At 33.3% G+C, this 18,226-nt stretch overlaps 3 protein-coding genes across 3 annotated transcripts; 2 read left to right on the forward strand and 1 right to left on the reverse strand.

The window, feature by feature from the left end:
* The first annotated feature begins 192 nt into the window (after positions 1 to 192).
* On the forward strand, positions 193 to 8,860 carry LOC149487472 (uncharacterized). The gene is made up of 2 exons (XM_089696164.1): positions 193 to 352; positions 8,648 to 8,860. The coding sequence occupies exons 1-2, from the start codon at positions 265 to 267 to the stop codon at positions 8,785 to 8,787; spliced, it is 228 nt and encodes a 75-aa protein (XP_089552290.1). The 5' UTR covers positions 193 to 264; the 3' UTR covers positions 8,788 to 8,860.
* On the forward strand, positions 3,761 to 4,930 carry LOC149487473 (uncharacterized). Its single transcript, XM_089695849.1, has 2 exons — positions 3,761 to 4,431; positions 4,737 to 4,930. Exons 1-2 carry the CDS (start codon positions 3,881 to 3,883, stop codon positions 4,789 to 4,791), a joined length of 606 nt encoding a protein of 201 aa, XP_089551975.1. The 5' UTR covers positions 3,761 to 3,880; the 3' UTR covers positions 4,792 to 4,930.
* Positions 8,861 to 13,434: 4,574 nt separating the features above from the next.
* Positions 13,435 to 15,011, reverse strand: LOC149487474 (uncharacterized). The gene is made up of 4 exons (XM_089695775.1): positions 14,984 to 15,011; positions 13,854 to 14,025; positions 13,666 to 13,727; positions 13,435 to 13,591 (listed from the first exon to the last, which is right to left on the reverse strand). Exons 1-4 carry the CDS (start codon positions 15,009 to 15,011, stop codon positions 13,551 to 13,553), a joined length of 303 nt encoding a protein of 100 aa, XP_089551901.1. The 3' UTR covers positions 13,435 to 13,550.
* Between the last annotated feature and the right edge of the window lie 3,215 nt (positions 15,012 to 18,226).

Raw genomic sequence — 18,226 nt, forward strand, 5'->3', positions numbered from 1 at the left:
TTAGTTTTTTGACAATAATGGAAAATTAACACTTATCTAAAAATCTAATCATGATATTATAATTGAAATGAAAAATTAAAAGTAATTTTTAAATTCATCCATTTAGATAATATTGTAAATGTGAGCCGGCAATTAATTGCAACTTATTATTCCCCACATTATCTGTAAAAGGAGATGCATTTCGCAACTAAAAGCAATACGATTGGTCCGCCATGTTGGTCTAGCGCATTTGCGCACGCTTCTTGTAAGTGTACACGCGTCAACATGAAAATATTTATATTATTATCTGTACTCTTTGTTCTCTCTGTTGTATTCGCTACACCACAGTCTAAATTACAGTTTGGGGAATATGGTGAGTAATTTTAATTCTTATTACTAGAATTGTTGAAGATTAAAAAGTAGAGAGTTTGTTCTGTCTAAAAAAATTTACAGATGCTTTCCTTGTTGTAATATGATATAAGGACAGGCTTCATTTTAGGCATTGTCTTATTATGTATCAAGTTATTACACATCTGTAAAAATATATTTGAATACATATTGATATCAAATTAACAGTAGTTTAACCAAACTCTACCTACTAGTTGTATACGTAGTATATTATTATTAGTCTGTGCTACTAGTAATTCTGTCACAAATCACAATCATCCTTGAGATTTATGCGTTAGAGGTTAGAGGTCGCCATTAAAGATGTTAACAAACATTGTATTATTGTTATTTTTACCTTGTTTCGATACATACATACCTAGATAGATATTGAAAAAATACTTTAGGAAATTAAATGTGGTAAATTTCATAGTTAAAGTTTTATTTAGTAGGTACCTAATATTTTTACAATAATATTTAAAATAATAGACGAAGGGTCAACAAATAACAAGCATAAAATAATCTAAATCCACCGAGTACCTAAGTAGGTACATGTTGAATGTATCATGTACGTGTATGTCACCTTTTTGCCTTAGGTATGTTCTTGAGATTAATAACGGTTGCTAACAATCAACTAACAATCCCAATATTGTCTATAGCTGACCACTTTTTTAAATCTGTTCATGTACAAAGATAAATAAGTATAGAATTTGATTTAAAATTTCAAAATCAATTTCCAAATTTACAAGTAGATGCGAATATATCCTTAAAAGACACCAGACAAAAGTTATTTCTCTCGAAAGAACATTGCACACCCCCGTTCTCTTCAAGATACTGATGTCTAAGTTGTAAGTGTAAAAAATAACATAATTTATATCACATACCTATGAGCACTAAAATTCAATCCCCCGGGCCGCGACTATTGATGCATGCATGCATGCGATGATATATGCATGCAAGGGTATCTTCGATGAAGTTATTACAAAAGGACTATTACAAAAACTAAATTTACTTTAAGAATAGAATAGCATCGGCAAATAGACTTGTATCCAGACAAGTTAACAATAAAAAAATCTATGATTCATTATCTGTGGGCCTGTGGCTATAAATGTACATGGCGCCAATTCCTTTTCAATAAAACAAGATACGATTAAAAAAAGCGCGGGAAACTTCGAAGTTGGAGGGAGTGTTTCTAAAGCTGATTTAATTTTAATTATTTTTTTCGTAGTCAGAGGTGTTTATTTTGTAAATATTACTTGTATTTATTATATATATTTGTAAATTCATATAGTTTTGTGTATATATTGGTAAGTTTTCTTGTATATTTTTAGTATGTAAGAACCCTCGCGGGAGTTTCGGGCGGGAATATGAATGACCCTCCCGATCCTTTTGTAGAGGAGTCAGATTTACGGTCTGGTCCTCTTGTGGCAAGTTATGTCACTTTAGAATCAAACAATGAAAGTATAGTGCCACAAACTTATCTGACCCGGTGACGGTGTCACTGATGTCGCTTTCTTTTTATATAAACAAAATATTTCGTATGAAAAATCTGTGAAAATGTGACATTTCAAAATGGCGGCACGTAGTTCCAGTTCTTGCCACCGGGTCAGATAAGTTTGTGGCACTGTATACTATTAGACCCGGAACTAAATAGAAAAAGGCGACGTAAAAAAATTATGAATGATAGTGATACAAATATTAATTATTCTAGTAATGATCCTTCTTCCTCTATATCAATGAATAATGTAGCAGAAACATCAAACTCAGTTCCACCTAATCCTACGGATAATATTATCCGTGCCAATTATATCCAAACAGATGCATATCCATACATAGTTCATGTGCAGAGAATTGAAGATTCTGCGGGAGATGGCTCCACATTGCACCCTATCACATTTGGAAATTTTTTAAAGAAAAATAAAATTCAAAATATTGTTCCTGGCAGCGTTAAGAGAATAGGGAGAAATAGATGTTCTGTTGCGTTTTCAACCTTTTACGATGCTAATGCATTTTTAAATAATAACAATCTAAATACATTTAAAGTTTTTAAACAAAAAGCTAAAATACCAACATTTCACATTACAAGAATGGGTTTAGTTAGGGGCGTTCCGAGTGACTGGTCTCCTGAGGAAGTTATAGATAATATTTCTGTGCCTTCTGGTTGTGGTAAAATTATTAAAATTAGGCGAATCAATTTTAAAGTTAACATTGATGGATCCAATGTTTGGAAGCCATCCCAATCTGTCATTTTAACCTTCGATGGTCAAGTCCTTCCCCAAAAAATATACATGTGCTATAATGCATTACCGGTTGATTTATATATTTTCCCAACAATTCAATGTTTTAACTGTTGCCGATATGGCCATACAAAAAACATTTGTAGGTCGAAACCTCGTTGTTATAAATGTGGTCTAGATCATTCAGGTGAGACATGTACAGTTGAGGAAGATTGCGCACAGTGTATTACATGTTCTGGCTTTCACTACGCTACGAATAAAGTCTGTCCAGAATTTAATAGACAAAGGAACATTAAAATTTCAATGGCTCAGCAGAATATATCATATGCTGAAGCCAGTAAATTACATCCACAAATATCTAAATCTTTTACAGACATATTACAGTCAACCCCAACTGTACACCTCACATCAAATAAAACAAATTTATTACATGCTGGCACTCAGAGGTCATCTTATAAAAAGACAGTAGCTTTAAAACCACGATCTCCACCTTAAACAAGTGTGGGATATGATAGAGCTTCGCATGAAGCCCTCATAAAGGAATATCAGATCCCAGCTCCTGATAATGGTTGCGCAATTCAGCCTAGTAATGACCAGTCTCCTAATAATGTCATTTTAGATTTATTATCAACCCTAATAGAAGCTTTACATCAAAACAATATCTTAAAACCGTCCAACGTTGCTCAGTTAAACAATGTGCTCAAAAATTTCGGTAATAATAATGGATTCATATATAATTCAGTGGAACTGTAGAAGTGTTATCCCTAAAAAAACGGAACTAATACATCTTATAAATAAATATAAACCTTTGGCAATTGCCCTAAATGAAACATGGTTAAAACCAAATTCATTTTTTCGCATTCCTGGCTATCACTGTTTACGTGATGACAGGAGTGATGGATATGGTGGGGTTGCTATCTTATTAAAAAATTCATTGCTATATAAAAAAATAATTTTTTTCAACAATAATCAGTCTTGTAATTTAAACGTTGTGGGAGCCGTTGTTGACAAAATTTCCGTTGTGTCAATTTACATACCCCATCCAACTTCTGAAGCTTTAAATGATTTAAGACAGGTAGGTATTTAACTCACTACATGGACAAGTGCTTGTGTTAGGGGATTTTAATTCACACCATCAAGTATGGGGCAGTAGTATTACTAATACCAATGGAGAATTATTATTGGAGTTAATTGATAAATTCAATTTATGTTTATTGAATACAGGCGAACCGACTCGACGGACACATATTAATGAAAATATTAGTGCAGTAGATTTATCAATGTGCTCGGCAAATTTAGCTTCAAAAATATCGTGGAAGCCTTTAGTGTCTACTTTTGGAAGCGACCACTTCCCAATTTTGTTAAATCTTCCTAATAAAAATAATAAGCATTGTAATAAAAGATCACCACGCTGTAAATATAATTTAAAAAATGTAGACTGGGATATTTATCGAAATCGCATAGAAAACGAGGTTAAGGAGCTGTCTGAAGTCAAAGAGGGGAAAGAAGCAGAATGTTCAAACATTTTTGCAAAAATTATTTTAAAAGTAGCTGATGAAATTTTTCCTACAAAACCAACGAAAACTTCAATACTACCTTTTCCCCCTTGGTGGGATAAGGAATGTTCAGAGGCTATCAAGAAAAGAAAATCCATAGAAAAAGCATATAATAAAGACATGTCAGAAGAAAATTTGGAAATTTTAAACGCGATTATAAAAGATACCCAAATTCTTCTCAAAGACAAAAAAAGGGAGGGATGGAAATCATTTTGTGCCTCTCTTTCTCCCAATTCTAATCCTAGCGAAGTATGGAACTCTATAAGACGTTTCAGGTCAGTTTATAGAGATCAACAATTTATAGTTCCAGAATCGTTAGCTGAAGAATTTATAGATACAATAGCTCCACCTTCAGTCCCATCACAGTTAGCTTACTTTCCCATTTTAAAATCTGTTCAAATGGATCATAACTATGCAATTCTATCAACACCATTCACATTATATGAATTAAAGGGTATTTTGTCTGGAGTGGACGATTCTGCACCGGGTTTAGACGGAATACCTTACTCCTTCCTCACGCACCTCGGCGATTCTGCCTTGGAATATTATCTTAACATTATTAACGTTGTTTTGCTGACAGGAAATATACCACCTCAATGGAAGGAGCAGGAAGTAATACCTGTGTTAAAACCTAACAAAAACCCAGAGGAAGCATCCTCCTACAGACCTATCGTTTTATCATCAGTATTAGCCAAAATAGCAGAACATTTAGTTAAAAACCGTATAGAATGGTATATTGAACATCATAACTCATTATCAAAAACACAGTTTGGTTTTCGGAAAGGTAAAAGTACTATGGACAACTTAAGTATTTTAACAACGGATATTTGTATTGCTTTTTCTGATAACCAACATGTCATTGCAGTTTTCCTTGATATTAATTCTGCGTATGATAATGTTAATATACAAATTCTAAAGAATAAATTAATCAAATTACAGATCCCCGAAATACTTATTAACTTTATAATTGTAATAGCCACTGAAAGAAAATTAAATCTAAAGTTAAATTATTCTGACTCTACATTATCGCGAACTGTACATAAAGGGCTTCCTCAAGGATCCGTCCTCAGCCCATTATTGTATAACATTTATACAAGCGATTTAGAAGACATATTTTTTGATTCTGTTAACATATTACAATACGCTGATGACGTTGTAATGTATATTGCAAATGATAATTTAATTTCAGCTTGTAACTCGATAAACAATAACTTGCATGTATAGGGTGATTTTTTTGCTGGTTTCTTTTTGGCAATACTGTTTTTGATAGATCACGCGTGAATCGTGTCTTGTGTCTGTATCAAACTTGTTCAGTTTGGTCTATAATTTAAGCATGAATCGACTTACGAACGAACAACGCTTGCAAATTATTGAATTTTACTATCAAAATGCATGCTCGGTTAAGAGAGTGTGAAGTCGGTTAAGAAGTGCGCGATGCACTTCTTCGATTGGCAATTTTTTTTTTGCCCAAAATGGAAGAATTGGACATGCCTCACATGTGGTTTCAAAAAGACGGTGCCACATGACACACGGCACGCGAAACAATAGCCCAATTGAGAGCCGCCTTCGGCGAACAGTTTATCTCACGTTTTGGGCCCGTCGATTGGCCGCCTAGATCGTGTGATCTAACGCCTTTGGACTATTTCTTATGCCTACAGGGATAAACCAGCAACGATTGACGCACTGGGAGCCAATATTGAAGCATTTATTCGTGATATACCGGCCGATATGTTGTAGAGAGTGTGCCGAAATTGGGCCTTGCGAATGGGCCATCTAAACCGGAGCCGCGGCCAGCATTTGCATGAAATCATCTTCAAACATTAAATTATATTGATCGTTCTATCGATTCCATTATAGATTACAACAAATTTTTCAAATTTTTTGTGTTTTTTTTGAAAATCAAATCCTAACCTCTTAAAAAATCACCCGTTATTAGGCGAATGGCTTGATATTAATTCACTCGATATATCGGTTTCCAAAAGTTCTGTAGTAGTTTTTTCTAGACAACGGTCGTCACCGACCGTAAATATCGTGTATAAAAATAATACCTTACCTCAACACGATCAGACTAAATTTTTAGGCGTTATATTGGATTATAGGCTCACAGGCACTCCTCACATAAATTACGTGCTGATAAAGTGCGAAAAATATTTAAATATGTTAAGGTGCCTCTCGGGGGTGTGGTGGGGAGCTCACCCATTTTGTTTGAAGCTTGTTTATAATGCCATTATAAGAAGTACTATGGACTACGGGATGTTTCTCTTAGACGGTGGAAATGTTACAGCCTTTAAAAAGTTAGATCTTATACAATCGAAAGCGTTACGAATAATAACAGGTGCCATGAAATCTAGCCCTATCAATGCGCTTCAAATAGAATGTTGTGAGCCTCCGCTATCCCTTCGGAGGCAATATTTATCAGATAGATATGTATTTCGTTTATATCAATTCTCTAGTCATCCCTTGTTCAATAGATTAGAAAAACTCTATTGCAAAATTCTAACATGCAGGTATTGGGACCATAAAATGTTACCATGTCTGATTCAAAGTTATCACAGAATTAAATCTATACCTTCCCCGATTCATCGGTCTTCGGCGTTGCCGCTATTTAGTAATAATTTCAAATCTCTTCTTGTATCCCCAGATATAGTTTATAATATAGGCATAACGAAACATGATACATATGCTTGTATAGACTTTAAAAATGCATTGAATTGTAAAGAATGGGAAAAATATAATCACATTTATACTGACGCATCAAAATCATCACCTCAGAGTTGTGTAGGAGTTGGAGTGTTTCACCAGCAGTTCAACATTTACATTAAAAATAAACTTCCGCCAGAATCGTCAGTTTTTACTGGCGAATGCTTAGGGATACTTAAGGCCGTAGAGTATGTAATCTTAATGAAACTGCCAAAAACAATTATATTTACAGATTCCAAGAGTTCCTTGCAAAGTCTTCACAAATTTTCATTTATTAATAAACCCTTTTACCCCATTATTTTTGATATTAAAAGTAAATTATTAGAATGTTCATTCAAAGGTTATTCTGTTACATTTGCTTGGATACCAAGTCAGAGTGGTATCCAAGGAAATGAAAAAGCTGATGAGTTGGCAAGGTCTGCTGTGCGATGTGGAGACATGGTTCCCTATCAGAGTTATTGCCATGACTTGGTCAGTTTGCCTAAAATTTACTTGCACGAGTCTTGGGAAAATCTCTGGAAACAAAGTACATTATATAAAGGAAAGCAATATTATAAGTTACAAGAAGTCGTTCCCACTAAACCTTGGTTCAATAAAGTTACAGACTGTAAGCTTGTAACCTCTATCATTATAAGAATGCGTCTTGGTCATACATGTTGCCCAGCTCATCTTGCGAGACTGGGTATTTTAAACAATGCCATCTGTGAATTTGGAACTGACGTAGGAGATATAGATCATATATTTTTTGCATGCCCCTTACTTGACCACTCTTCGTTTATATCCAACCTACTATCCCTTCGTATTCCATTTCCTACTCGTATGTTATGTTTACTACAAAATCCTATAAAGTTATACAACGCCTTATCATCATTTATAATAAGTAATAATTTAAAGTTATAATAATATAAACATATATGTATATTTGTATCTAGTACCGTAGTATATTATTATTAGTCTGTGGTAGTATATTATTATTAGTCTGTGCTAGTACCTAACATAAAACGTAAATATAATATGTAAATAATAATATAAATAGTAATCTATGTATATATAAATATTTCCCAACTCCTCTGACTTAAATCCAAATCTCCTCACCTTATTCCTTACCGCGAATTGTTTCCTTACCTTTTATCATACTTACTTGACACTGGCAAATAGTCACATCTTCTTGCCATAAAAAGCAAAAAAAAAAAAAAAAGATACGATTGCGAGAAAATGGGATTATAATGATGTAACTATAACCAGATTATGGCGATTATGCAAACAACTTCAATGTGGAACATGTTTCAATTTTCGACTTTTTATATTTAAACGTATTGGTACTTGTTTGAATTGTAAAATAAAATTAACAACAATTTTTAGTAATTCAATTAAAATTATTAGTAAAATAATGAAATCCAAATTTATTAAGAGTCCGTCAATCAGGTTACGAGAATCTTTTTAATTTAATATATATTTTTTTATATATTGTTCTTTTTCAACGATTATATCAACCTGTATAAATAATAATAATGTAACAGAAAGCGTCAGAAGCATATTTGCAAAAAAAAAATTCACTCTAATTTTTTTTATTTATTCTAATGCACTCTGCAACATCATGCCTATTATATAGGTACCGACCTAAAAATATGTTTGATGTTATATATACTGTATTCATACTTTATAATAATCTATCGAATCAGCTGAAAACGGAACTTTAAAAGTTCCTCTGTAGTTACGACCCACTTCATATAGTACCTATATTTATATACAAGTCTCACAACCAACACTAAGCATACACATCTTTTTCAGATAACAAACAAGTCATAGAAGAAGTGGTGGTAGAATCGGTACTTCGTGTGAAGAGTCCCTCTGGTCGGCAAGCGAGGACCAACAGCAAAACGAACCTGCAAGATGGCGCTCGTGTCGCGGAAACTAAACAATTATTGTAATAAATTGTTATAGCTTTAAGATAAATGAGTGTACTATATGTGTGTAAAATAAATTAAAGAATCTGTGTTAAAATTAATCCTTTCCTTGATAATACTAGTAACATGAATTTTTTTATTATATATATATATATACTAATTACTAATATATATACTTAATATTATAAAGAGGAAAAGTTTGTATGTATGTATGGTTTTCACGCATAAACTACTGGACCGATTTTCATGAAATTTGGCACTGATAATCTTTAGACCCTGAGAAAGAACATAGGCTACATTTTATTGCGAAATATGTACCACGGGCGAAGCCGGGGCGGACCGCTAGTGGTCTATAAAATAATATGTAGGTACTTACTAGTTTACTACTTATGTACCTCAAAGTTACCGCTTCTATAAAAAAACTTAAAACATGCATTTCGATATCATTAAATAAAATTTATAAATAGGAAGGAACTACCACTTGCTTTAAAATAATTAAATCCTAAAATTGACTGAGTTTTTAGACGTGGTTTTGCATACGCAAATGTATTAGGCATAATAGTGATAAACTATTTATAGGTATATACCACAGGTATATAGGTACTTATAACACAAGTAAACACCGTATTAACATAATAAATACATTAGCGTATACCAAATTTAACAGAATACAAAAAACTCCACACAAAATGAATCCTCCTCTATGATTCATCTATGGCACAAGCTCGTCAATAGATGGCGCATCTTAACATTATATGATGTTTTTAAAATTACTAACAAGTCAATAACTGCGTTTAAAAACAACCGACTTCAAACTTGCACTTGCAACATTTACAAATACAGACAAAAATGCTCATAAAATAAAAACTACTGGGCCTATCCGAATAAAATTTTTATGGGACCAATTCGACACCATCCCGCATCGAGAAAAAAAAAGAATCACGTAAATCGGTTCAGAAACCACGGAGTAATCGGTGTACATACATAAAAAAAAAAAAACATACCGGCCGAATTGATAACCTCCGCCTTTTTTTTTTGAAGTCGGTTAAAAATGAACTCAATTTTACGTATTGCAATTTTTGGTTCTTACTTATCTTTGAATATAAAAAATATGTACGTGTACTAACTAGTGTACACACGTAAGAAGTGAAATTTCTTTATGACCTTATTTTTCAAAAAATAATAATTTACTACATATATGCAACTTTACAGAAATACCGAATCACGCGTGGTACGGATAATAAAAGATGGCGCGTAACGGAAAAATGTCACGCGTAACGAAAAAATGTTACACTAAATTTCTTTCCAACCCCGATAAAGAAGTTTCACTTCAATTATGAACAAAATAGATTTGAACAGATGTTTGAAATATTAAATCCTAGCCTGCTTCATCACTACATAGTACATAGTATAAAACAAAGTCGCTTTCTCTGTCCCTATGTCCCTTTGTATGCTTAAATCTTTAAAACTACGCAACGGATTTTGATGCGGTTTTTTTAAATAGATAGAGTGATTCAAGAGGAAGGTTTTAGTATATAATTTATTACGTTTTAGACAAAGCGGGCGAAGCCGCGGGGGGTAAGCTAGTATATAAACGCGAAAGTTTGGAGCAACACCTAATGAGCTATTAACTTCATCGCATGTACCAAAAGATAAGAACATCAGATAATATAGAAATTAGAAATACTGACTTATTCCCGCGAAAAACGCGATAGTTCAGTCGATATTTCATTTATGTAGGTCTCACTCTCAACACTTCCCTGAAACAGTCCTTGAACATAGGAAGGTCGTAATTTCTATCTCAGTAATGTTGTATATTGTTTTTTATAAATATTTATGTTTTATTAGCTTTCTGTTTCACCGTCGCATCTGCGGCATCTTTCGTCGCGGGTCAATGAAAAATCCCATGGAAATGATTTATGACTGACATAAACTACCTTTTGCCCGGTAAAAGATGGTCTAGCTTATCTCCAGATACAAAAAAAATGTTGTGTGGTTTTATGAAACCACGGTAAAAGGGAAATTTAGGCACAAAATTATCGTATTTGTACGATAATTATCGTACGGTTGGACCGTCAGCGGTAGTGACATGCGCTACACAGACCAAAAAGTTTGAGACGATGTAATAAAAGTTTCACTTTAAAATAAACCTACTAAAGATCGCTACAAAGTTACAAAGTTACAAGTTACAAAGGTAACAAGAAGGTTGTCTAGCATTACTTTAAGGTTAAGGATATTTACAAATAGAACTCTCCCTGGCTAAATAGATACCTATTTTGAATGATTTAAAAACTTTTTGCAAGCGACAAAATGTTCAAAATTTTGTTCCAAAGATCGTGTCGGCGTTTGATGACAGATTAAAAAAGCGCTAATACCAATAATGGTATTCATAGAGCGGTACGCGGGGTGGCGTGCCAATGTGATGCGCACGCGCTGCGAATATACTACCGCCGCGATACATTGTACAGGGTGCTTTTTAGACAAAAAAAAATGACAAAAAAAGAATTGAGGAGTGATGAATGTATATAGATTGAAAGCTTGGCTTGGCTTGGCTTGAGTTACCTATTATGAACTTAAAAATTTATTCGTTCGTAACTTTTTAAACGATAAAAGCATTGGAGAGTCATCGAGACGAAGTTTGGACTCTGGAGTATATTAGAAACTAACAAATAAATTATAGCATGGTATATTAAAATAAGATTTTTCTGTCTTGTTTTAGAGTTTATTATATAGGTAATAGTTTTCATCATTTCATTTTTGATAAAGTACCTACACTTGTAGGTTGCCTGTATAAATATTTTCGCAGGATTGTTAGCCCGAACATTTGCTAAATTTCTTATAATTGAAAAAACTTAAAGCTCGTGGGATTATTGTTATTTGAACCCATACTCTTAATGAAATTTCAGGCAAGTCAATGCGTATCAGATTCAGCAGTTTTAGCTATCTTTGACAACGACTATAATTTATATCTTTCAGCCTTACAAATTGCATAGAGTACCCAATACCCACAGTAATACCATTGAAGAACAAACTATAACAAGAACAAATATTAATACATATAGTATAGTTACATGCCGATATGTGTAACCACATGACATTCGTACTTTATACGGCGAAGTAGAATAGACAATAGATTTCTCACCACAAGAACACCCTGTACTTACCGAAATAATACCATATTTGAATACAATCAAACGCGCAAGGGATCACCGAGCCCGTTAGAGGCGCGCGCGCACTATCCACCATTGTTTATTTCGACCATATGCCCAGAATACGGTTACATCTTCTAAGAAGTAAGGATCCAACGATTTCCATGCAAAACCTGTCATTGATTTGTTGTTATGTCAATTTTTACATGGATTTTTCTGTGAGACACGCTTTATTACCAATTTAAGACGATACACAAAAAAAAATCCACTGCTTGGCGGGCGGAGTCTAATAGCTCGCTATCGCGAACGCGGGTGTGCGCGAAGTCATTCTTTCATACTCGCCGCGCTGCCGCTGGCCGACTCGGGACAAACATGTATGGAGTCGTCATACAGTTATAATATTGTTATACATATATTTAATTGTTGATTTATTGGTTTTATTTTCTTGCTTATAAACACAAAATTATCTTCTTTTTAACAACTACTTAGACATTATTAATAATAATTATTATTTCGTAATGTTAACTTTATTACAAAATAATACAGGTTATAAATAATCTTTAAAATAACAAAAAATATTGTTACTCTGAAAAAATGAAATGGTACTCAATAACGCGGACTACTGAATTGTTTTAGATAGAATTTGATGCTGACGTAGATATTACATCATGCCCAGAAATGAAAGGTACTATTTCTGAAAGAAGTTATAAACCCTAATTCTTCTCAGTCAAAGTCAAGAGTGGAAGATATCACTAATACAGTAAAACTGATGCGAAACTTTGGATGTTAATTTGTATATTTTTTTGTTAGTTGTTACTTAATCACGTCAAGACTACATTACCAATTTTGATAAAATATAGCTAATTGCCTGGATTTACACATAGGATACTTTTTATCCGAACTGAACACTTCTGTGGGATAAAACAGGATTCACGATATAACCTAATTCCACGCGGGCAAAGCCGCGGTCGGAATGATATTTTTTTAAATAAAAAAATTGTTTTAAAAAAAACACAAAATATATTGACGCATGTATTTATTTTTTGCACTCTATTATAATTGTAATTATTCATTACAAATATTCAAAATAAAATAGCCAGAACAAAGTTAGGCCCTGGTAGGGTAGGTAGGCAGGTACAGCAATGTGAGACGAACACTGGCTTATTTATACCAAAAATAATGTATTATAAACATTAAATTAAGTTTACAACAAAAATACATAATATTAGCTAATGTGAAAACGAATCAACCAATCATCCCACAACAATGAAATGTGCACACAAATATTCATCCAAATCGGTTCATGTGATTAGGAGGAGTGACTGCAGCGCCATCTTCCGGGCCCAATTGTGTTTCCAGATCACCCAGGAACTCAATTTAATATACTTACACAAAATTTTTCGAAATGAAAACTCACATTACTATGTAAATATGAATATAAACCTGTTTTAGTACTAAGCAATTTCCCGCACAGGTGTAGTAAGTATAAATGAAATAAATATCAACATCTTTATACAACATACTTATCTACCACCTACTAAGAAATGTAATTCTTGAAATTTTTTCGTATTTTTTTAAATATAATACTACTCCAATGAGCTCCTGTTCCATATTACATCCACCATACTTCCACTAAGTTCACCATGATTTTTTATTTCTTTGCACTTTGTTGCTTTTTGCTAAAAATGGAATCATGCGATAAAACCAGTAGAGCGTTGATAACATACATTTTTGACTGAATAAAGGTACTTACGAAGGAGTGGGTTCACATTGTGAACAATCAGTGGGTTTATTTTCCTTCTGGATTCCGGATTTCTGAAAAGATTATTTATGCTATAAATGAAAAAATCTTACACATTCGTTATGTACTTAAAACAGGGGTACATATCAAATATCGTCTATAATACAATTATCATCAAATTTAAAATAAAACCAACTTACTTCATTAATTTGTTCCAATTGTAAGCATTCTTTTTCCTCCAACCTTTATGTTTCTTCTTTTTATTTTCTTTATTGTCCCCATTTGTCTCATTTTGTCTTATCGTGTTGTCACCCTTTTTTATGATTGCGCAAGCGACACAAGTTCCCCGTGTGACGGCCGTAGCGGGAATGACTCGTGCAGCGATCGGGGTAGGAAGGTACAGGGCGGCTCTCGCTATATTGGCTGGTCGCGCGCTAATTTCAAGTATTTCTTGTTTATTTCAAAACCATCGCATATTTCAAAATTCTAACACGGTAGACGTATAGGTTGTATATTTTATAGTTAATATCCAAAAAGTCGTAACTTTACGTTTGTTATTTTGAAGATGCCAGAGATTAAAAAAAAATAACAATGAGAACTTTGTATTTTTTTTCTATCGAGAAAATATCATGGAATCATGTTTCTAAAACGGTAGACGTATTGTGTTACTATTGAACTTTCTTGTCAAGAATTTTCATCACTACAACTTTAATAATATAAAAATTACGAAGGTTTAAAAAGGGCCGTAAATGTTAGAAAAATTAATTCATCACCTTAATGGCGTTTCGTAGATGTGCAAGTACATACGAAATTGGTTATCGATTACTGGAATTAAGACGCAGGTCGACTGATGTTAGCCACAGGATGATCTTTGCATGCCAATTTTGTGAATACTTATTTCCTAGATAACATATTTGTGTATATTTGTTGGGACATAGGTATTTTATAAATTTGATGCTCTGTTATTTTAAGCTGCCACTCTTACTCTACATGGTCGTCACTGAAAACCTGCTTCACAGTTTTTTCTCTGTAACATATTAACCACTAGGAAATTCTTATACCTCAACTAAACATAATAAAAAACCTAGGCAAGAAAATCAGGCGGATCGCTTCATTCATCCAAGCTTTTCATTAGGGCATAAGTACATATTTAAAAACATCTACTCCTAAAAATTATACAAATATAAATGTGCATTTTTATGAACTTCTCTTCTAACTTTAGATAAGTAAGTAGAGAAGTAAGAAGAAGAGAGTAGAAGAATTACTGTAATAATGTTATCCTGTGTATCTTCAAAATACCTTCGAAATTATACTATTTTTGGGTACATACGTTCTATTACTTCCAAGCAAAAACACATTGGATTTAGTATCTACTGTACATCCTAACAAGTTCATTAGAATAATGTGTTCACAGAAAGAACATAATTAGACCATTTAGTATTGCAAGGAGGTAACAAACCCTTAAGAGCGGAAAATATGGGTTATTTTGCATTTATTATTTGCAATTTTGCTACTGTTTACCGTATAGATATATGATACTAGTAATGTCTGTTTGTCTTTGTCGGAACATATTCAGTTTTATTCATACTAATTTTTATCAATTATTCAAAGCACGTTTTTTTAGTAGCTGCATAAATTATGATAAAAAGATCTTCCGTAAACAATATTTTAAAGTACAGTAGTTTAAATTTTTTATTCATCGAAATTGAGCCTCGGTTAAGTTAGAAACATTTAAATATATTTTCTAATGAATTTGATATTTTTGGTTTTATGGCATTCAAATGCTATATAAATAAAAATTTATAAAGAATAGAAAAAATTCTGCCACCTGTGACCCGGGTCACGGGTGGCAGAATTTGATCTGAGTTGGTCAAGCGTCCGCCCCGAATTGGCGTGAAAGGATGTGGGTTCGAGTGCCGCCTCGTGATCGATTCTTTTCTATTCTTTATTAATTTATATCTTTTCTAATATAAAAAAACTACAATACTAATACATCAATGATACAACACCATGGAAAGTTTTGGGCAGTGCAACAGCTAGGCCGCCAACATTATAAAAATGTTTGGATTACATAAGTATTGCATTTGAATAATAAGGTATTCTATATACCTTTCTATGTATACCTAATTCTGAATATCAGTCGGTAAGTATTTTTAAATCTGAAAAAGATTATGCAAAATTATGATTCTATTTTTATACATATTATTATGTTACTACCTTATTCTGTACATACAAAAACAAATGCAAAACAGCATTGCATTGCATCTGTTTGCTATTATCAGAAAATCAATGAAAATAATCACGTCCTGAACTTCGTCTTTACCGACCCATAATTACAATCCATACTAATATTATAAATGCGAAAGTAACTCTGTCTGTCTGTCTGTTACTCAATCACGCCTTAACTACTGAACCAATTTGCATGAAATTTGGTATAGAGATATTTTGATACCTGAGAAAGGACATAGGATAGGTTTTATCCCGGTAATCCCACGGAAACGGGAACTATGCGGGTTTTTCTTTGACTGCGCGGGCGATGCCGCGGGTGGAAAGCTAGTTGTACATAAAAATCGCATTAAACACCTGCGCAATATTCAATTTGAATGTATAAAAAATTAATGAAATATTCATTGATAATTGGTGATACGAATTTTTTAAATCCATCACGAGTTTAGGAACTGAAGACTCAAACTATATCGCTAGACGACCTCGATAGGATTTAAATTCAGAAATCACAGTTCGCAGATGTACAACGGATTTATTTCATTGGAGAACAATAAAAATTCGTATTACGCGCAATGCATTATAATGACCATAGATTCGGGAGTAATAAATTAAAAATGGTTGAACGGCACGTGAATTCAAAGCTTCCGTAGGTATTCCCGTGTTTACAACGAACTATCTTTGAAACAGCGTGATATAATCTGTGGCGTGTGGTGACGTGCGTCATAACACTCGGCAGACTATGAATCAGACGAAACAATGACGATTATGAATTGATAACAATTATGTCATCTACCCGGTATAAGGGCACGATTCGTTTGGGAGCTACGTGGGATATTCCCGATAAAAATATGATCAAGTCATCAAAATAGAAAATGTTTGAGATCATGAGATGCCACATCTTATTCGATTCAATGCACATGAAAGTCGTCATTATGGCGTGCATGGATCATACTAAACAGTCAATTGAGAGGTTGTAATGTTATATGAGTTCTAGGAACGCTAAATAATAAGCCAGTCATAAGTCTCCCCACGACTGAAGTTAAATTAAGCGGTTTATTGTATGCAACCAACACCTGACACATTTTTTCTAAGCTCATCCGCATAATTTTCCAAACAAATTTGTCGAACGTGATTATTGAGCTAAACAATTCTTTTGATAATTTGAATAAAGCAATGTCATAAATTTGATGCTACATTGTATTGACTCGATCCACGAATATAGAGATTTCTTTGAATCGGTTAAGTCTGGCAGAACCTGTAGAATAAAGTATGAATCCTTAGCAACAATCAAAATATTCTTGGAGTCTCTCAATAATCTTAGATTAAAACTAGCGGCCCGCCCCGGCTTCGCCCGTGGTACATATGAAAAATAGATGTTGGCCGATTCTCAGACTTACCCGATATGCACAGAAAATTTCATTAGAATCGGTCCACCCGTTTCGGAAGAGTATGCAGACTAACATTGTGACACGAGAATTTTATATATAAGATAAGATATTATCTAAACGTCGTGTTCAAAAACATAACGAAATTTATATTTTTGTCCTCTTGCCAAAAATTCGAGTACAAAAAACCTATTACCACTTGTTTTGTTAATCACATTCCAATAATAAGACGGGGAAACCAAACTGCCGAGAGGAGACTGATAGAAACTGATTTTCTTAACTCAGAAATTCGGATATCATTCAATCAATCCTTTAACACAGGTAAGCAGCCAATAATTATATTGACAGACCACAATCTCGAATTTTTTACTTTTTTTTAATACATTGACGAAATAGAATATTTGAAGTAATGTAAGAGAAGAGAAATTACATTTTTTATTTGCCCTATACATTTCCAGTTATTCGTACTAGCTCTTTCACGAAAACAAAAATCTGAATATTTAAATAATTGTTCCTTGTTCATTGTTAAAACGTCTTCCCGCTATAAATTCAAGCCACACATTGATCCAGAAGATACAAATAATAACAATATCGATCGTGAACTTAGGCACGTAACCACATCGATGCTAATGCCCCGATAGGACTTCACAATAAACAGGAAAATGCGACCACACATAGACTAACTGTTAAGAATATTGTCTTAAGAAAGCAGAATATCTGATAAAAGGCGTAAATTAAATTGTATGGATGCATAGGCATCAGGTGCATGTTGCTTTTTTAAATTAACCGCTCGCGTAATTAAGTATTTTAAATTTTTCATTAATGTTACTGAAACCAAAACAAAGGAATAATATTTTTGGGCTTAAAGCTTTCGTGAATTTACAACTAATGAATTTGTTCTCCGAATGAAAATACTCAGTATACTACCTGAAAAACAAGTTTGAGGAATTACCAAAAGGTAA

Source organism: Colias philodice, chromosome 6 (genome assembly GCF_061535455.1).
Source record: "Colias philodice isolate Cphi_HAF_F1 chromosome 6, ilColPhil1 Martin Lab GWU primary, whole genome shotgun sequence".
In the NCBI taxonomy this organism is placed as follows: Eukaryota; Metazoa; Arthropoda; class Insecta; order Lepidoptera; family Pieridae; genus Colias; species Colias philodice.